Source organism: Chaetodon auriga, chromosome 16 (genome assembly GCF_051107435.1).
Source record: "Chaetodon auriga isolate fChaAug3 chromosome 16, fChaAug3.hap1, whole genome shotgun sequence".
Classification (NCBI taxonomy): Eukaryota; Metazoa; Chordata; class Actinopteri; order Chaetodontiformes; family Chaetodontidae; genus Chaetodon; species Chaetodon auriga.
The window spans coordinates 16569698-16588359 of record NC_135089.1 but is presented as its reverse complement, the minus strand read 5'-3'; the positions used below and the strand labels follow the sequence as shown (position 1 = coordinate 16588359).

The window sequence follows — 18662 nt, the reverse complement described above, 5'->3', positions numbered from 1 at the left end:
AATTAACCAACTATTTTCAAGTTGCCAAATCTGGTGTGCATGTTGTACTGTGAATCCACTATGTGTTAACTGTAGCAGGCAGACAATACAACAGGCAGGCACTGAGAGGACAGCCCTGTGAGGCCCCTTGGTATAACGTTCGCATGAGGTTTGAGAAATCATGGTTACATCCTCTGTCCCACAAGAGCATCAAGCCTTCCTTTAAACTCTGACAAGCCATCAGGAGACATGATGTTGGGATGAGTGGGGGTAACCACAGCTCTCATTTATGAGCTTTAATTTGTGAATAAAAATATAAAAACAACCAAAAAAATGAGGTAAAAGTTAATGTTCTGTGTATGTGGTTCAATTTCAGCAAAGCCCATGTTAGCGGTCAATGAAGAATAGAGGGAGGGGCACTTCCTACTTACAGAGCAGGTGACAGGGGTGTGGCCTCAGGCAGGGCGGGGCAGAGCGGCGGCGAGAGCGCAGCCTAACCATAGCGTAGCCTGGCCTTAGCACAGTCAAGCTCAAGCAAAGCTAGGTAGCGTAGGCTCAAGGCTGCGCTAGTCCTTGCCAAGCTTCTGTAATGTCGCAGCAGCAGCGGCACAAGCACATGGAACAGGCTGAGAGACACTCAAAGCATCATGGGTAGGATGGGGGGGTGGGACAAAGGTGAGGAGGGAAAGTTGAGAAGACAGAGCAAGGTGTCTGAGAGAGCAACACAAAGGGAAAAGGGTTATTTGAAGGTTTAGTAGACACAGAGGAGGAGCTCTATTGTCCAAATATCCCCAACATCTAATATGATTGGTGCCATCGAGAAGTTCAGAATGAGCAGCAATGCATTCGTTTCCCCCACATCATCAATAACTAGACCACATCAATAAACATTTAGTCCGATGGAAATGAATTATTCTAAAAAAATGAGAAAAAGAGCCGACTACCATGACACTTCTCTTTATGACAATTTAAACTGACCAGGAAGTAAAAACAATCTGTCCTATCAGATTCAGCTCTGCGCGCTCTGAACTAATCTCTACCTTTAATGTTTCCCAAATGTAAGCCTTAAGCTTGAGCAGTTTTCCAACATTTGCCAGGAGAGCTGAAGGGATATTTGAGGAACAGAGCAGTCTAAAGGATGTGTGCGGTGCAGTGGCAGCTGGACAGACTGACAGAGACAGACAGACAGATGAAGCAGACACAAGGACCACAGCGCTTCGCTTTCTGTGCCGATCAAATCAACACCTTTAATAAAGCTTATAGGTACCAAACTGCAATACAACTTTATGAAAAAATCTCACAAATCACACAATTTTCAATGTACAAATGCTACAAAAAACGGTTTGCAATCCAGGCAATAAAAAAAACACCATAGAAATAGGTAAACGCTTAAAAAAAAAAAAAAAAAAAAGGCAACTTAGCAGAGAAGCCAGCAGGCAAGAGAGGTAGAAGGATAGTTTCGCTGAAGCGCAGCCTGAAAACAGCCGCCTTAGCGAAACGCAAACAAAGACACAAGCTGTGGCGAGGCTCAAAGACACATTCTCTGTCTGACTCAACAGCGAGGGGCTGTAAGATTCGGTCAGTAACCTTGGTCGAAGGAGTCGTCGGAGGAGCTGAGGCCCGCCTCTTCCAGCAGCAGGGATAAGTGCTTGTGTTTCTTCTTCTGAGACTTCTGACTGGACAGCAGGGACGTCGGCGATGATGCGGTCCGCCTCTTCCTGGTCAGGCTGCCGTGGGAACGTGTCCCTGAGAGAGGGGGCCAGCCCCCTCGAGAAGAATTGTGCTCCTCTGAATCTGAGTCTGGTGAGGGGAAAGTGCGGTTAATGACTGACGAAACAAAGAGCCAGACACCATGAAGACTCGTGCTCGGCCTCAACATCAGTCTGAGAGCCCTGCGACCGTTACTCAAACTAAACCTGAAAAAAAAAAAAAAAGAATTTCCTACAGCTGAGCACTGTAGATTTTAACAAATGTAACTCACATGGGAGGAAATAGCACAATTGTTGGGGATTATTTTCAAAATAAACTACAGTGTGTATGTGTGTGTGTGTGTGTGTGTGTGTGTTCTTGGTAATCAAGGATCATGTCACCCAGTGATTTCAAAAGTTTTTGGACAACAATGGAGCTCTTTGGCACAGTGGAATAAGCTTTATCAGGCTTTGGACACACGCACGCACGCACGCACGCACACACATACAATTTGCTAGAAGGATCAGTTCACTGTTGGTCTCGTCAGGGATTGTTGACAATATGAAAAACACAGTTGACAAAATAATTGTAACTCAAGGTCCACTTTTCCATCTTTTTCTGGAAAACTATTAAGTGGACTTAAAGATTATTTTGTCAATCTACCCTTATTAGCCTTGTCTCTTAAATGCATCACCTGCACTTCAGTGTGAAAAATGTGAAAACATTTCTTAGACTTTCTTCTTTGGTAACATGACTTGGATAAATGGGTTATGTCTTGTCTCCAGGTACTCACTGTTCGAACAGCTGCTGAGCTCTGACCTCACAGGAGAGAACAGAGCAGTCTTCTTCTGACCTTTCACCTTCCGGATGGTCTCTGAAGCAGAAGCCTTGGCAGCCATCTTGTGCTTCCCTCCTTTGGTGGATGAGTGTATGCCGCGCTCCTTCATCCGACTTTCTGCTGACTTGCCCTTCGACTTGTCTAATTTGGAGCTGGAGGCGAGTTTGCGAGACGCGCCGAGAGAGCCGAGCTGAGAGAGCGAAAGCGCTCTGTCGAGGTCTGACGCCAGCTGCTCCTGCTCGCACACGTGGCCACGCTTCGCCTTCAACACCTGACAACACCACAAAGTCACCTAATGAGTAATCAGAGCAATGGCGAAACACTGCAGCCAAAACCAAAACACTGGGAGTGAAGCGGCCTACCTCCAGAGTATGACTGGTGGACGGCTCCTGGTCATTCCAGCTCTTCTTCTTCTTTTTCTTCTTTTTCATTTTCACTCCTCCACTTCCTGCCTCCATCTCCTCTTCTCTTGACATTCGGAACCTCTTCCTCTGTCCATCCCCAGCTTCAGAGTCCTCAGAGTATTGCACAGACCTACCCACCCTGAGACAATATTTGCTCTGTATGTATCGCGTAGAAAACCAAAAACCAAGAAACATTGGTAAAAACCTGAGATCTCACTCACTTTCCAGGCCTGCTGTCCAGTTTGGGAGGTGTAGTCAAGCGTTTCCTCTTCCTGGGTCGTCCTCTGCCCCGCCTGGTGAGACTGCGCCTCTCATCTTCCTGCTGCTGCCGCTCACTGACATATGCATAATTTGAGTTATAGGTGTGGGTTTGTCAGGGGTGGAGATGTGGGGACTTTGTTTAGCAGGTGTGTATCCATGTGTAGTAACAGCTGTGGTTGTATGTGGAGCTAACACTCACCGCTTGTCTCGGCGTCTCTGCAGCTTGCTCAGATCTCTCTGCTTCTCCTTGTACATCTTCTGCAGCTCAGCCAGGCGAACACGGTATTCCACTTCCACTGCGTCCAACATTTCCACAGACATTTTACTGTACAGCTGCAGGGAAGAGAGAAAAGTGTCAAGACGTTTCACAAACCGACATATTCTCATCTCTGGGTGATGGTCACATTTGTCTTACCGGCTCCTCCTTCCTCTGCCTCCAGCTGTACTTCTTGTCAGGGTCCAGCGTTCTGGGCAGATCGATGTGGGACTGTTTCTCAATGGCCTCCAATAAAATCTGTCTGCTTGCTTCCAGAAGACAGTCCAGACCCTCCAACGTCAGATCTGGAGGGGAAGCAGAGGATGTTGAAACATTATTGGTCCATTAGTATTAGACTTCATTCGTATCTTTTTACATTTCAACATTTCATTCTCCTACCTTTTCCCACCCCTCACTCTTTCATATCTGCTCACCTTGCTCCAGGCTGATGTGCTCCATCTCCTGCTGGGCCATTTGGCTCAGCAAGGCCATCCCCTCCAGTGCCACCATCTCCAGAGCACCAGCACTGCTGCAGTCTGCACCCACAGGGGGGGTTTTGATCTGCCGGATGAGTGTCGGTGCAGGTGGGCTGCTGGGGCGGGCCTGGGCCATCTCACTGGCTGCCAGCAGAGCGAGCATCCCTGCCATGGGGTCCTCGGGGCCGATGACCAGCGGGAGCGGTGAGGTGGAGGAGGGCGGAGGACAAGCCAGACTTTCAGTGACACTTTCTTCTTGACTGGGAGTGAGGGAGCTGATTGGAGTGTCCGGCTGCTCTTGTTCACACACAGCGCTGGAGCTTTGCTCTAGGGACGCACACATCTGAATGGATTCCTGGCTGTCTGAATCTGCAGTGATGCACGATGGATATCGTTCTGGATCTCGGACGACCTCTGGTTTAGGCTCGGTTTCTGCAAGCGGAGCAGGTGGGGGGTATGCTGCCTGACAGGAGTAAGATGATGCCTCCATTTTGATTTGCCCCCCTTCCCTCTCTTCCTCCGTGACTTCTTCAAGTCTTTCAGCTTGTTGCGGTGGAGGGCTGGGGACATACAGAGGTAGTGGTTGAGGCTTCGGCTTTGAGGCTTCCACAGGACCCTCTCTGTTCTGGCTGGCTCGCACAGGGCTGCAGCTCCGGCGAAGAGGACCCAGAGGCTCTGGTGTCATGTCAAGCTGAGGCTGTTCCACACCGGGTTCCTGCTTGAGAAAAGATCCCGTCTTCGATGGCTCTAGTTTCTGTGGTTTGATGTCGGAGTCCAGCAGCCTTGAATGCAGGTGGGCTGAAGGCAAAGGGGCAGCAGAGGCAGCAGAGCGGGAGAGGTGGGGTGGGACGACTTCTGTGTTTGCCCCTGTGGGTGCTGGGATGTGATAAGGGGCGTAAGGTGAGCCAAACGGGGCAGTGATAGACTGGTATGGGTAACCTGGAGGGAGATCTGTCGTAACAAGAACGCAAAAATACAGAAGTTACAGTCACTACAGTCACAGTGCACGGGTCAATAAATTAGCAACGTGACAGAGAGCTGATGAGCGAATGTTCAGTTGAGATTCCTCCAGACTCACCTGAGTAGATGCCCTGAAAGGATGCAGAGGCTGTCTTCTGTCCCCCTCTCTGCTCCCTCCGTCCCACCTCCCCCTCCTCGGCTGCCTCCTGTTTTGGCCGCCGTGGCGAGGGCGGGGGTGGAGAGGGCGAGGGGGGAGAAGGCGAGTGAGGCAGGGCTGTCGGTGTGTGAGACAACACTCTCTGCCCACCATCCTCTGACTTGAGGGTGGTCACCGGTGAGGGGAGCGGAGGCAGGGGCATGAGGGAGGAGGTAGACGGGGTTGGTGAGCGAGAGGGAGGAGGAGGTTTGCGGGGGTGCAGGACGGGTGAGGGAGACGGGGAAGATATGGAGGAAGGGCGAGGTTTGGGGTCGGCATTCCGCTTGTCTGCTTTGTCTTCCATGTCTGGCCGGTGCTCGCTGGCCTTTAGACGTTCCTGAAACATGTCAGAGGAGACGGCTTTGAACGTATGCTGTGATACACGATCGTATTTGTCTGTGGTTGGATTGTTTAGACTGTTTTCTTCTGCAGCTGCAGGATGTGTTATGTAAGTGGCTGTTTACTGAATGTGTTCTACAACTTTACTTTGCTGTGAAAATGTGTCAAGGGTGTGTATCATCTCAGGGTTGCATGAACCTCATACTGTAGTCATATTCTACATTTTTCTTATTATATAACCAGGATAGATGTGTTTGTTGCTGATCTGTGGTGTGTTTGTAAGGACACCAATATTATACACATGAATGTCTCATGCAGCTGCAGGACTGCTGTGCTTTATGTCTGCGTGCTTATTGGTCGGTGTGCATTGAACAACACTGAGTCCACTTACGACTAGCTGCGCATTCCTCTGCAGCTCCAGGACCTGCGCTGTGTGCTGCTGGATCATGAGTAGCTCCTGTTGCCGGAGCATCTGCTGCTGGGAGAGGAGCTGGAGCTGGGCTGCGTGCTGCAGCGAGCTGCCTGTACCGTACACCCCCGACCACACCGGGGCTCCACGCTCCAGCACGTCACCTCCTGCAGAGCAATGGAGGAGGGTACAAGGAAGACAGACAACTTAAAAATCCATTTGAACTGAATCCTGTTGCTATTTCAACTAGCCCCTTACTTTTAGCTAAGTATTTCAACTGTTCACCATTAATCTCTGAATCTACTTTTAGCTAACTGTCCCGACTAATCTGCTCACTTGCAAAACTAGTTCTCTGCATCATGCATCCATACTTTAGATTTCTCATGTACATGACCACACACATACAGAGAGAGCGGCTTTCATACCGTAGTGTGGCAGGTGTTCAGTGGGGATGACTATTAGCTGTCCAGACTGTGGGTCCCTGGCAAACTGGTAGGGAGGTGGTATGGAGCCTGGCAGAGAGGGTGGGTAGCCTGGCTGGAGGGTCTGGTGGAGTGAGGAAGGACCCAGGCCTTAATGTGAGGGGAGCGGAACAAATTGGTGAAAAAGGAAAGGAAAAAATGTGAAAAATGTTAGACTGAGATCGAGAGAAGAGAGGAAAAAACATTCTCAGCCAAGTTAAGACTAACATTTACTCAGCGTCATTCTTCACCTGGTATTTATACACATATTGAAATTACATGAGCACGCACCCAGTTTAGCTGCGTTGGAGAGATTTTGTTTTTTTGCCCTCTGTGTCTAGACAGAGCTGGCCCTTGGGGAGCTCTGTGTACACATGTGGTGCCTGTTTCCATATTTTGAGATGTGTGTACACTCATAAGTATGTGAGTATGTGAATGTGTGTATCTCGATGCTGTTTGCTCAGGACGTTGGAGGAGCAGGAATGTCCTGCAAAGATCAGGAATGTCTGAGGAACTTGGCCCCCGGAGGCTGCTGCTGGAGGAGCCACTCGACAGACAGACAACACCTCCCTGTCCTGCTACACCACCCAGAAGAGGCTACACAGGCGCATGCAGAATTCTGCAAGCATGTCATGTGGTGGGTGTTGAACTGATTTTGACTCTTTAGTTTTTAGCACCATGTTGGATAACTCGTAGAAAATCACATAGAAAAAAGAAATGCATCAAATTGACACAACTGAGTTGAAGTTAAAACTTTTTTTTTAAAATCAAAATGGGTGCCGATTAATTTTCTCATTATCTACTAATCGAGTCATCACTTCAGCTCTAGAGTACATCTAAATCACTTTTATCCTGATATAAGTTGTAAAATTCTTGAAATCACTACATACATGCCTGACTTCAGCCATAATATAAAAAGGAGTTACAAGGAATGTTAAGAATTTTGGGGATCATCTAAACATGTGCTTGTAGGAGTTAGGGTCACATGTATGTCCACATACTGTACGGTGAGCTGGAGAGCCAGACTGGGGGGGCTCCAGGCCGGGGCATCCACGGGTGAGAGGTCAGAGTTGAGGGGTCAGGAGGCCATCGCCCCGCTCCGGCCAGGGCAGCCCCACCTGTCACCATAAGGTTGGGGGTCATGAGGCTGGGTGTCATCATACTAGGCGTCAGGCCGCTGGACAGCGGGGCAGGGTGCATCTGGGTAAACTCTGCCAGCTCCTTGGACTCTCTGGAAAGAAACAAGACCAAGTACTGAGTGTTTAGAGGTAGATTTCATGAGCAAAAAATGTATGCAAGTGAAAACTGAGCGCAGTTAACCTCTAACACTGTGTTCAGGTATGAGCTAATATGGATAAACTGGCACATCAGCCACGCCCCCTTACCTGAGCACCTTCTCCTGATCGCGCTCCAGCCGGCCGGCCAGCAGTCTGTCATCATGGTGACGAGCACGCTCCTCTCCCCGCTCCTCATCTGTGATGGTTTCAGGCAAAGAGGGGGAGAAAAGGATTAGATAAAGATGCTCAGTAGCTGCATCACTGAGGCTCCTTGAATGTTTAAGTCCTGATCCCACGTGTAATACATGTTAAAGAAAAAGATACGGGCTGTGAAGGAAGATACGCTGGATGGTTGAGAGCAATGCTGGAAAAATATGTGGTCAGGCGAGTAGAAATGAGTCACAGCAAGGTGACACTGGCTATATAACGGTGACACGAGACAGCATGTCAAAATGAAAGAAGAAGCTGAAAATGTGATGTTGGGCCACAGCCTGAACACAAAGAGCATGTGCACACTGCATACTGTACAAACACACACAAATGGAGTGACAGCTCTCACTCTGAGTGTCAGCTCTTATCAGTTATTAGTCTGGAGCCACAGGAGATGTGTGAACATGCCACTACTGCCTTACTATGCGTACACACACACACACACACACACACACACACACACACACAAAGTCTTAAACCCACCCTGCTTACTATCAGAGCCCACGGCAAAAGACAAGAGATGGAGAGCAAAAAAAAAAGAAGGAAAGCAGCAGAACTCAGCCAAGCAATCCAGAATAAACATGAGGATCTCCTCCTCGCTCTCTTTTCCCGTTAACCCTCTTCCATCCCATCCATGCAGACTGAAGGTCCCTGAGCAGCAGAGAGGTTTTTTACGAGTGTGCTGAACCCTTCAGTTCTGCTCTAGAAGTGTGTGCACGTGTGAGTGTGTGTGTGTGTGTGTGAGTGTGAGTGTGAGTGTGTGTAGCTCCTAAAAAGGGACAAGGGACTTTAACAAACCCTGACATGCTCCACAGGAAAGGTTTCAAGACTGTTACCAAGGTTACAGGGAGTCTGTCCCACATGCTATCCTCCCTGCATCAGAAAGCCAGCGATTAGCGCTGCACGCCCCCTCTTTCTCCCCGGTCCTCCATTGCTGGTCCTCCCTCCATCTCACACTCTCTTTTCACTTCTTTACTTCCCGACATACCTCTCTCTTCCCGTCTATCAACTTATCGATCTATGTCCATCTCTTATCGTTAGCCTATCCTTCTTCTTCTCCTCCTTCCTGCTTCCCTCCATCTACCCATCCATTCATCCATCTATTTGTGTAAATCCTCTGCTGTTTATTTAGAGCTCTTCTTAGCATGAGGGAGTGATGCTATTAGACCAATCCCTCTGCTCAAGCAAGGAAATGAATAAACGCCCCCAACAGGGACGAACGTGTGCATGCACACACGCACACACGTACGTACGCACACACACACACACACACACACACACACACACACACACACACACACACACACACACACACCCCAACAGTTTTTTTACGAATACATGCGATTCCTAATTCTCCATATACACTTGAGCACATGCACAAGTGCACAAACAAACAAATGCGCACAAACACACACGCACGCATGCGCGTGCACACACACACACAGTCTGTCACTCTCAAGACTGATCCATTGCTTAGCAACGCACCCATGGTCTTATTGTAATTCAAAGCTTGTTTTTAGCTTTTAGCTGCACTCTGTAATGACATGTTTAATGCAGAGAGGATGGAGGTGGGGTTGGAGCTGAAGAAAAGAGTGGAGAAAGAGCAGGGGGCCTGAGGTGGGACGAGGAGGGAGTGCCGCTACAAAGAGACTTTCTTGGATAGGAAGGAGGGGTGGGGAAGGAGAGAGACATTCAACCAAATGAAAAGAGCGACAGAGAGAGAGAGGGAGAGAGAGAGGGAGAGAGAGAGAGAGAGAGAGAGAGAGAGAGAGAGAGAGAGAGAGGAACTGTGGGAGGACAGAGAGAGGAAGAAGAGAGAGAAACAGAAACAAGGAGAAAGACAGAGATGGAGAGGGAGCTCTGTAGCTGAATGACCTTGACGTACAAGAATAGAGCGCTGTATGGCAAGAATTGCTATGCAGCGCAGAGAGCCAACACAGTTCCCAAAAAGGAGCCTTTCAACAAAATACAACCCATGACATAATTAGTAATTTGTGTGTGTGTGTGTGTGTGTGGTGGTGGTTTTTACCATTCCAATCACGTTACATGCATGAACACCTCAAAGTCAAATGGGGCTGAGGAAACATGACTTTGATCCGAAAGAAAATGAATCCTCCATTATTCATGGGAACCGAAATGAGGAATCATTTGCTCTCGGTTCATTTAACTAAGGGGATCTACGTTCCCCGCAGTGTGATTCTGAGAGGAGCCACAGTGGAGAAGAGTTGAAAGCAAAAGCAGCAGAAAATACATTAGAAAAATGTTTCAAATAAATGAAGTGCACTTGATTTAAGTTGCCAGAAACTATAAAATCTAAAATGACTTGTGTGATTGAGTGAATGTCACCACATGACTCCTGGCAAATATTTCAAACCTTCATCAAATTAAAACGGTGCGAGAGGTATGAAAAACTGTTCTTTTCATGAATGATCACAACAGAAGTGATTATTTTTCTGTTTCCTTTGAACCTCTACCATCATATCCTCTATCACATACAAGAAAGAAGAGTTTAGCAGAGAGTTAGCAGACTGCAGCACGGTGATGATGAGCCATTAGAAGCTGAGTTTTCTGGTTACCTTTAATAGCTGTTTGCAGCAGAGTTCTCTGTGTGTCTGAAGGTCCACTGGTCTGTTTACTGGTGCTCCCACTGTCTCTCTGCCGGGCCACAGCCACAGCAATGCCAACTGGAGGGTGGCGCACCTCCCCCTCCCCCTCCCGGCCAAACGAGCGGGCGCTGTCCGGTCGCTCCTGCTCCCTCTTCAGCTGGGGAGGCACCCTCAACGCCCCTGAAGAACCTGATCCAACCGATCCCCTTTCCCTGTCTCTTTCCCGCTCTCTTTCTTTTTCCCTCTCTCTTTCCCTTTCCCGCTCTTTCTCTTTTTCAATCTCCCTTTCTGCTTCTGCTTTAAACGCGATGTTACCCAGGCCCCCAAAGGGTCCTCTGCTGTCTGCAGGGTTCCTTGAGGACCCAGGAGCCTCAGCGGCAAAGTTTCCGCTGTATTTAATCAGACTCTGCATGGCCGAAACCTCCGTGGGATCCGAGCCCGCTCCCGCCCCTCGCTCTCCACCACCAGACCCTCCTGCCAATGACCCCCCAGGTCGGTAGAGCGCCGATGGGTCCAGGTAGCGTCTCTGGCTCCCCTCCTCACCTGCGTGACCATGTCCATGTTGGGAGGGATGTATCTGGGGGGAATGCCTGTGGGTGGAGTGTGTGTTGTTGCTGGGCCGGTGGGTTGTGTGAGGCGAATGGGATATTTGTGTGTGTGTCTGCTGGCTGTGGGGAGAGGAGAGTGTGTGTCCGTGTTGGGCTGCCAGGGCAGCCATGTGACTCGTGGCATAGTTTGCTAATGGGCTGATGGTATTCCACTTAGGCTCTGCCCCTGCCCGCTCTATGCCCAATCGGAGCGAGTGTTTGGGGATGTCCCTGGTTTCTGGGCTGAACCGTGATTGACTGGAGGAGTAAGATGCGTCCTGTCCTCGCTTACCAATGGAACCATTGGAACAAATGACAGAACCTTCCTCTCTTTGATTGCTTGAATCGCCAGACTGGGAGAGCCGAGGATGGTCCATCAAGCTCCTCTCAGGAAACCTGTAGCTCTCCCTCTCCCTGTTTCTGTCCCGCTCACGCTCTCTGTCTCGGTCTCTGTCTCGCTCTCGTTCCCTTTCTCTGTCTCTGTGTCTGTCACCATGTTTGTTATCGCGGGCCTGCGAGGCGATCTGGATGGGCCCGATCCGCTCGTCGTAAACCTCCACAGAAGGCACATATGTCGGCGCGCTGACTCGCTGCTCTCTGATAGGCTCTCTGGGCATGGAGGGGTGGGGCGGGCCAGCGGCGGAGGGCTGAAGCACAGGAGGATGGGCGTAGGAGATGTGGAGGGTACCAGCCGACGCAGCCACAGCATCGTTCCTCTTTTGTCTGTCTGAGTGAGAGTTTGAGTTATTTGAGTTTGCGTGAGAGTTGTGGCTGTGGTGGGGCCGAGAGCCCCCCTCGTCATCCCGACCAAGTCTATCTGTTTCTGTTCCATGAAACCTGCTCCCGCCCCCACCCGAAGGGAAGGAGGGCCGTGGAGGCGAGGGCCTGGATCTGGGCTCCGCTGTGGAAGGTTGGGAGTGTGACTTGTGCTGGTGGTGGTGAGGGTGGTAGGACCAAATATCTCTCTCCGTGTCCCGGTCCCTTTCTCTCTCTCGCTCCCGGTCACCGCTCCTCGCCCTGCGGTCCTCCTCACTCCTCCCGTCCTGTGTCAGGTCCACCACGCTGTGCGGCCTCTGCTCCTCTCTCGACCGCTCTCGTTCTCTCTCCCTCTCTCTCTCCCTCTCCCCCCGGTACTGCCGGTCCCTAACCCCATCCCGGGACGTCCTCTGAGGGGGTGTGGAACTGGACGGGGTGGTCGAGGGAGCAGACGGTGGGTGGAGAGGCAACTGGCTCAAGGAGGCTGGCAGGTAAAAGCCCTCTACAAGACACAAATCATGACATGTGAGTTTAAATGCACAAGCACCACTATGAGAACACAGACTGGATACAGAGTAGAACAGCACAACACAGCACGCAGGCATGAGGTCAGCATGATAAATATTTAAACGTCGACTGTAACAGTTACACAGACCTACATTAGATCTGCAGCAGCCACATTCAGGAGGAGCGCATGCACTACACAGTACACTAAAAATGGTCCCCCTAACAGCCGTATGTTGCCCATTTCATGCTGGAGGTTTGGCCCAGTTCCACAACAAACTAACACGCCTTCCCACTAAATGAAAAAGCTTGACACAAAACCTACATCCGCTCGTGCATCACAGGAGAGGAGAGAATGTGTTCACTAAATTCAGCCGCCTGTCTCCATGAATATTGTCGGTGACAGCAACTGACCTTTATGTGAGTCGTAGAGAGGGTGCTGGGAGAGCGAGGGAGGATCCAGGTGGCCCAGGGACAGATAGGGGCTGGAGTACAGGCTGCTTGGCAGAGGAGGGTAACCTGTCGACAAACACAAAACATGTCACACAGTGCAGTTTACACCTAACTGGAAGTTAACTTCTTCTCCAGCTCAGTCATGTTATTATCATGGCTTCCATTTACTGAACAGGGCCTGGAAATGTGTTGCACAAGGATTTAAAAGGCGCCTCTGCTGCCAAGCAACAAACAGAATACTACTCCTTTACATCTAGAGCTGCAATGAGTAAACTCGCAGAAAATTAACCAGCAACTACTTTGAAAATCAGCTTCTCGAGTGTAAGGATTTGCTTCTTCTCTGTTCTTTTCTGTCTCTGCGGGTTAATCGATAATGAAAATAATCCTTAATTGCAGCCCTACATTCATCCACCTGAAGTTAATGTGTCATATCAACATGACTGTAAACAGTGGATGAGGTTGGATTGCAGATTGTTTCATCATTTTCAGTCAGGCATGCCGTGGTCTGATTTAATGATCTGCCTCAGAAGAAGGAGTGAGAGGCGCTGCTCAGCAAGCTGACTCAGTAGCACAGAGAGGCCAACGGCGGCAGAGAGAGGCAGCGAGCAGAGCAAGAAGCTTTTCATATCTGAACCAGATTTAGTGATGAACGGTGGAAAGACTAACCGAGGTGGCTTTAGTGAGCTCTGTTTTGTTTCTGTCGTGTTTGAATGAAGTGTGTTTTACAACGAGTGAACAATGCAACTAAGCTTGTCTTAAGTCAGTGAAAGAGAGAAATATGTGTCAGAGTATTTCCTCTTTTGACATTTTGTGGGTTTATTTGTTCATTTATTAGACTAACAAAGACACAGTGAACTCTCTGCTCGCCCACACCTGTGTGAATATGTTGGCCAGAAAACTCTAAGTTGTGATTAAACTGTTTTAGAGGCGATGATTCAAGTTATTAAAATAGCTGCCAATTAATTTTCTATCAAAGGACTAACGGATTAATTATTAATCGATTTGTAGTCTCAGCTCTAATTCATGCTAGTCTACATATCCGAGCGCATATACTCCACATTGCCCCACTTTTAAATCACATTAAACTTTGTACGGCGACAGTCAGAGCCGACCCTGCGTCACCTGATTGGTTTTGTTCAGGAGGTCAGCTTGAAGTTGATGTTGGCCGAGAGTCTGCCCGACAGCCAGCTGCTGCTCTCAGAGACCAGATCTTAATATAGTCAAAGCCTTGCGCCTGGTGTAATGCTCTGAATGTCTGTGTTAGGGCTGAGCTGGCTCTGACGCTGGCTGGCGTCAGTATGTTAGGCCACATGTAATAAAAGAAAAGAAAGAAAAAACGACTGCCACCCAGAGAGGGTGACATTCCCTGTTCCCACACTCCGGACATTCTGGGATATCAAAGACGTCGCTGCCATTCCAGCATGAAGTGCCAGGGAGGAGAGCCCAAGTATAAATCTGTCTCCTCTCTCCGTTTTGAGAGGCAGAAATGGAGAAGCCAGAGGGGGCGGGCGGTGGGGGTGTCAGCAGTTAGAGGAAGGCACAAGGGGACCGAAATATAAGAGGAACGACACGAGGAGAGTAAAGGAATGCAGGATGGGTTTCTTGCAAAGCTTCCTTTAACCACAGCTAACAGCTAACCTTGATCTCCGACAGCTTTGATACAAGGTTCCTGTGCAGCCACGGCGCATCCCGAGCATATCCAAAGTCTGCTTCTTAGCTGCCGCTCGGAAACGTCTCCAGCTTTTAGTAACTTCAGCTGCTTTGAAAGCCAGCCACCACGTATTAAGAGTCTTCATAGGCCGTGAAGATTTCTATTCATATCAGAGCGTGTGGATTCTGTAGCTTCTTTAGCCAGCAGGAGGTTTTCGCTTCCTGAGCTTCACATACTGCAGCCTCAATTCAGGCTCAACTTTAAGTCAAGCGTCAAAAGTCCATCCATACTTTATCCCTTCTTTGGCTGAATATAAAGTCAAACAGGGTGTGTGTTGGCTGGGCTGACACACAGAGCAGACGGGCCAGTAACCGACTTGTCTTTTTAAAATTATCGTTTTAAAAAGGTAGAATCCTTTATAGTTTCACAAGATCAAACCCTGTTTTTCTGCAATAGCCATTTAATGTGCTTACATTCTGTAATTTCCTGAAATATAGCAGCTTTAACTTTAACACGGGGGATTCACAGGAAACAAGGCATGCGCGTAATCAAGGGTTGATGGAATAGTTATATATATATATATATATATATATATATATATATATATATATATAAATAAACACACATAAAAGCCAGCAGTCGTTTATCTTAACAGAGCTCAGCATTAAGACTGGAAACAAGGGGAACTGAAGAGCCTGGCTCTGTGTGAAGGCAACAAAATGCACCTCTAAAAGTCACTATCTAACACATTATATCTTGTTGTTTCTGTACAAAAACTTTTATGGTTTTATGGCTCTGAGTGGTTTCCAGGGAAGCAGCAGAAGTTACTGCTCAGACTATTACCCACAACCGCAGGTGCAATCACATGCCAGTGCTGCCCCCCTGAACCACCCCTGAGGAGAGTAAGCTCAAGGCAAAATATTAAAACACTAATGACACACACCATCTGATTTGCCATGGAAAAACACTGAACAAGATCTGTGTCACGCAGGCGATGCAATCAGTTTTTAAGTGAATCCTAAATACAATCCGTTTGTCCTTCTCCCTTTACCTTGCCAAAACGGGATACGTTTCCCCCTATCTGACCTTCTACTCCTGTGAGATTTGATAAGGAGACACGAAAGGACAGGAAGGAATGAAGAGGGTTCAGAGATTCAATCACTTACTGAGCAGGGCTTAAGAAGAGAGTGAGAGGACAGAGAGGTCCACAGAGAGGACAGAAACACAGTAAAACTGTGTTCATGAGCTAGGTTAGGGGTGAAATGTGGTGGATAAATGGGGCAAGAGAACTAGAGAAAAAAAGACAAAGAGACAAAGTTTATACTGGACAGGAAGCTCAAAAAAAGAACAACAGAGAGGAAGATAGATTACAGTAAAGCATGACAGGCAAAAGTAAGAGACAGGTGGAGGACAGAGGAAACAAGACACATATAGGACAGAGCCAAAAGCACAGATACCCGCAGAGAGACAGAAATGGAACAGGATCCCACTGGTGTAAGCAATGAGAAAGAGAGGAACAAGCCTCCTGGGCTTTGGACAAGAGCTCACTGTGACAAATGCCATGAAAATGCGATGTCGCCTGTCTCGAAGCATTTGAATTATGCACCGAGGCAGAAAAGGAGGAGAGAACCAGAAAAAGAGAGAGAGAAGAGAGAGAAGAGAGAGAGAGAGAGAGAGAGAGAGAGAGAGAGAGAGAGAGAGAGGGAAATGCAAGTATTTGTTGAGGCGAATGGTGTTTTACCTTCGTGAGCATGTGATGCCCACAGCTGAGCCATCTGCAGACTGCTGGGATTGGCCGACCTGTATGCAGTGTCAGAGGTCAAGGGGGAGGGGCCTGCATAAGCGGAGAGGAAGGGACTGGAGCCTGCCGGGAAGGCTTCACCTGGGAAAAAGCAAGAAGGCAGTCAGTCACCCTCGTAACCACAAGAACCAAACCAATAAACGATAAGGACAATCGATTTATGCTGTCACTTTGGTACGTGTGTGTGTGTTTTTGGGTGTGTGTGGTGCACAATCAATACATGCTGACGGTTCTATGCTCAAGCAGGCTGTTGTAATCACATTATTACCGAGCCACCGTGCACTCTGTTTCCACAAGATAGACCACAGACAAGAGCGCACGCAGAAGAAAAGGACAGTTAATGTAACCGCCAGCTCGAAACCACAATCATCACAGTGGGAGTGAACCATGTGGGGCTATCATGAGGGTCCTCTCTCTTCTGGGAAACGGTGATTGGATGAGGCATTACGGGAGCTGTGTGCTGCTGGATCAGATCATCACATTCACTCTCTTGATAGAAATCACGAGATCCGTCACTGTGCAGGGGTTTTATCTTTGGAGTTCCCCTTACAGAATTTGGTTATCTCTGATCTAATTTGAGGGCCAAAAAATGATTCTCGCCTATAAAATCACTTTGTTATCTTCTGTGTGGTACCTCCAATAAACAAATATTTGATTTTAAATATACCAAAACAAAAAATAAAAAATAAAAAAATCATCACATTCCCAACATATTTTCTAACAGTAGGTTGGTTTAGTACCTAATATAAAAGAGTACTGTCTCTTCAACAAATGGATTCATGTTTCCTGTTTTGTAAAAGCTGCTGTGTGAAATCAAGACACAGGGTCTGATTTAACTACTGATGCAGAGCGAGGCTGAGCGTAGCCTCATTCCTGACCTCAGCACTGCACTCATTAGAGTTTTCTCAATTAATCATCGGGTCTATGAAATGTCAAAAAATAGCCAAAGAATGACAATCGTAACTTCCCAGAGCCAGAGGTGACTTCCTCAAGTGTCTTGTTTTGTCTGACCAAAAGTTTAAAACCGAAAGCTGCTGTTTACAATGACATGTGAGGAAAATCCTCCCATTTGAGAAACTCAAACCAAGCAAAGTGTGTGTGAAGTTTTCACTATTTCTGCTTGAATGAAACTATTAATCGAGACAGTTGCAGATAACTTTTTTGTCAACTGACTGATTCATTGTTTCCGTTCTACTTACTTTACTGTTACATTGTACGTTACTCCACGATTCAGTTACATGGCATTCACTATGTAAACTTTGAGGGAGAAATAAAAACTGTATTTTATTTGCTGTTACACGGCAGCAGGTCATCATGTCGTCATACTATTGACTATTGAAGGACAGAAAGCTCAATGAAACATATTTGTCCCATGGCAGTATGCACTGTATATACAGTAAACATCAAAGTTTCTATTCGTTTCTGATTCACATCCCTCCATCACGTGAGGGTTGGTTCACACCACCTTCTACATTACAATACCAGCCCAAAGCCTCAATCTGACTCTGATATTGGCTTCAACGTACAAAAAAAGACCACCAGTCGACCATCGATTTAAAATTGCAGTGCAGGACTTTTACATATAAATGTCAATTACATTCAAGCCCCGTAAGTGAGTTCACACAATGCTGAATCAGCCAATCACCAGCAGGCAAATCTCTCTGGAGTTAAGTCTGATGGCTCTGGCAACATTCCCACAGTGGTGCACTGCTGGTGGCGTGTTTTACGTCAACCACGAATGATTGGTTTGCTAGAGCTGACGGGGGAGCAGCCGCAGTGATGGTGTAGTCTGCAGCACCTATATATGGTGGAGTATGGCATCAGAAGCACGCTGACAGTGTTTGTGTAACTACTCTCACTGTCAGAATGGGGCGATACGCTTAATTTGAACAAACAATCTATTGTACACACAGCGGCAGTGTGTGTACACACACGCTGACGTCACACACTTACCATAAAAACCAGCTCCATCACGGCAAACATCAACATAGTAAACCTCGTAAACACTTTCATATCTCAACATGATGCAGTTATCGATCGCCTTTATTACACTTGTTTTTATTAGACTCCACTCCCTGCATGTGAGCAATCTAACCATTAGTAAACTTTGAACCCTTGAACCATTACTGCCTCTTCCAATCACAACCGCCTAAGAGATGGGAGAGGTTTTATGTTTTGCTGAGGTTTGCCCCCACCCAGCCCATTACTGAATGCACTGCACAGCCATTATCCTGATAAAACTAACCATGTGTGTAGGGGAAAGGGTGCTGCCTGTATATGGGTGAGGGGGAAGGGACTGAGTGTGTGTGTGTGTTTCTCTATTAGTCCTGTGGGAATCTGAGAGACATGCTGTGCTCGCTGAGTTTCCCCTGCATCTAAATCTGTACATTAAAACCGCCGTCCGTCAGCACCGCCTGTATGCACATGCAGGCACGCGCGCGCACACACGCGCACACACACACACACACACACACACACACACACACACACACACACACAGTACATTTTAAATCAATAGCAAATGCAGCTTTCCAATTAATCACAAACGA

The 18662-nt window shown here is 48.0% G+C and overlaps 1 protein-coding gene across 1 annotated transcript in view; it reads right to left on the bottom strand.

Moving 5' to 3' along the window:
• The window catches only part of tnrc18 (trinucleotide repeat containing 18), a 44057-nt gene that overhangs the window by 13620 nt on the left and 11775 nt on the right, over positions 1 to 18662 (bottom strand). Inside the window, exons 3-17 of the mRNA XM_076752627.1 lie at positions 16054 to 16194; positions 12623 to 12727; positions 10332 to 12206; positions 7654 to 7741; positions 7270 to 7499; positions 6233 to 6379; positions 5790 to 5974; positions 4982 to 5396; positions 3862 to 4854; positions 3587 to 3732; positions 3371 to 3504; positions 3132 to 3245; positions 2869 to 3049; positions 2462 to 2777; positions 1567 to 1779 (exon numbers count right to left, since the gene is read on the bottom strand). Coding sequence (XP_076608742.1) covers positions 1567 to 1779; positions 2462 to 2777; positions 2869 to 3049; positions 3132 to 3245; positions 3371 to 3504; positions 3587 to 3732; positions 3862 to 4854; positions 4982 to 5396; positions 5790 to 5974; positions 6233 to 6379; positions 7270 to 7499; positions 7654 to 7741; positions 10332 to 12206; positions 12623 to 12727; positions 16054 to 16194 — 5283 coding nt within the window. The remainder of the gene's footprint in view (positions 1 to 1566; positions 1780 to 2461; positions 2778 to 2868; positions 3050 to 3131; positions 3246 to 3370; positions 3505 to 3586; positions 3733 to 3861; positions 4855 to 4981; positions 5397 to 5789; positions 5975 to 6232; positions 6380 to 7269; positions 7500 to 7653; positions 7742 to 10331; positions 12207 to 12622; positions 12728 to 16053; positions 16195 to 18662) is intronic.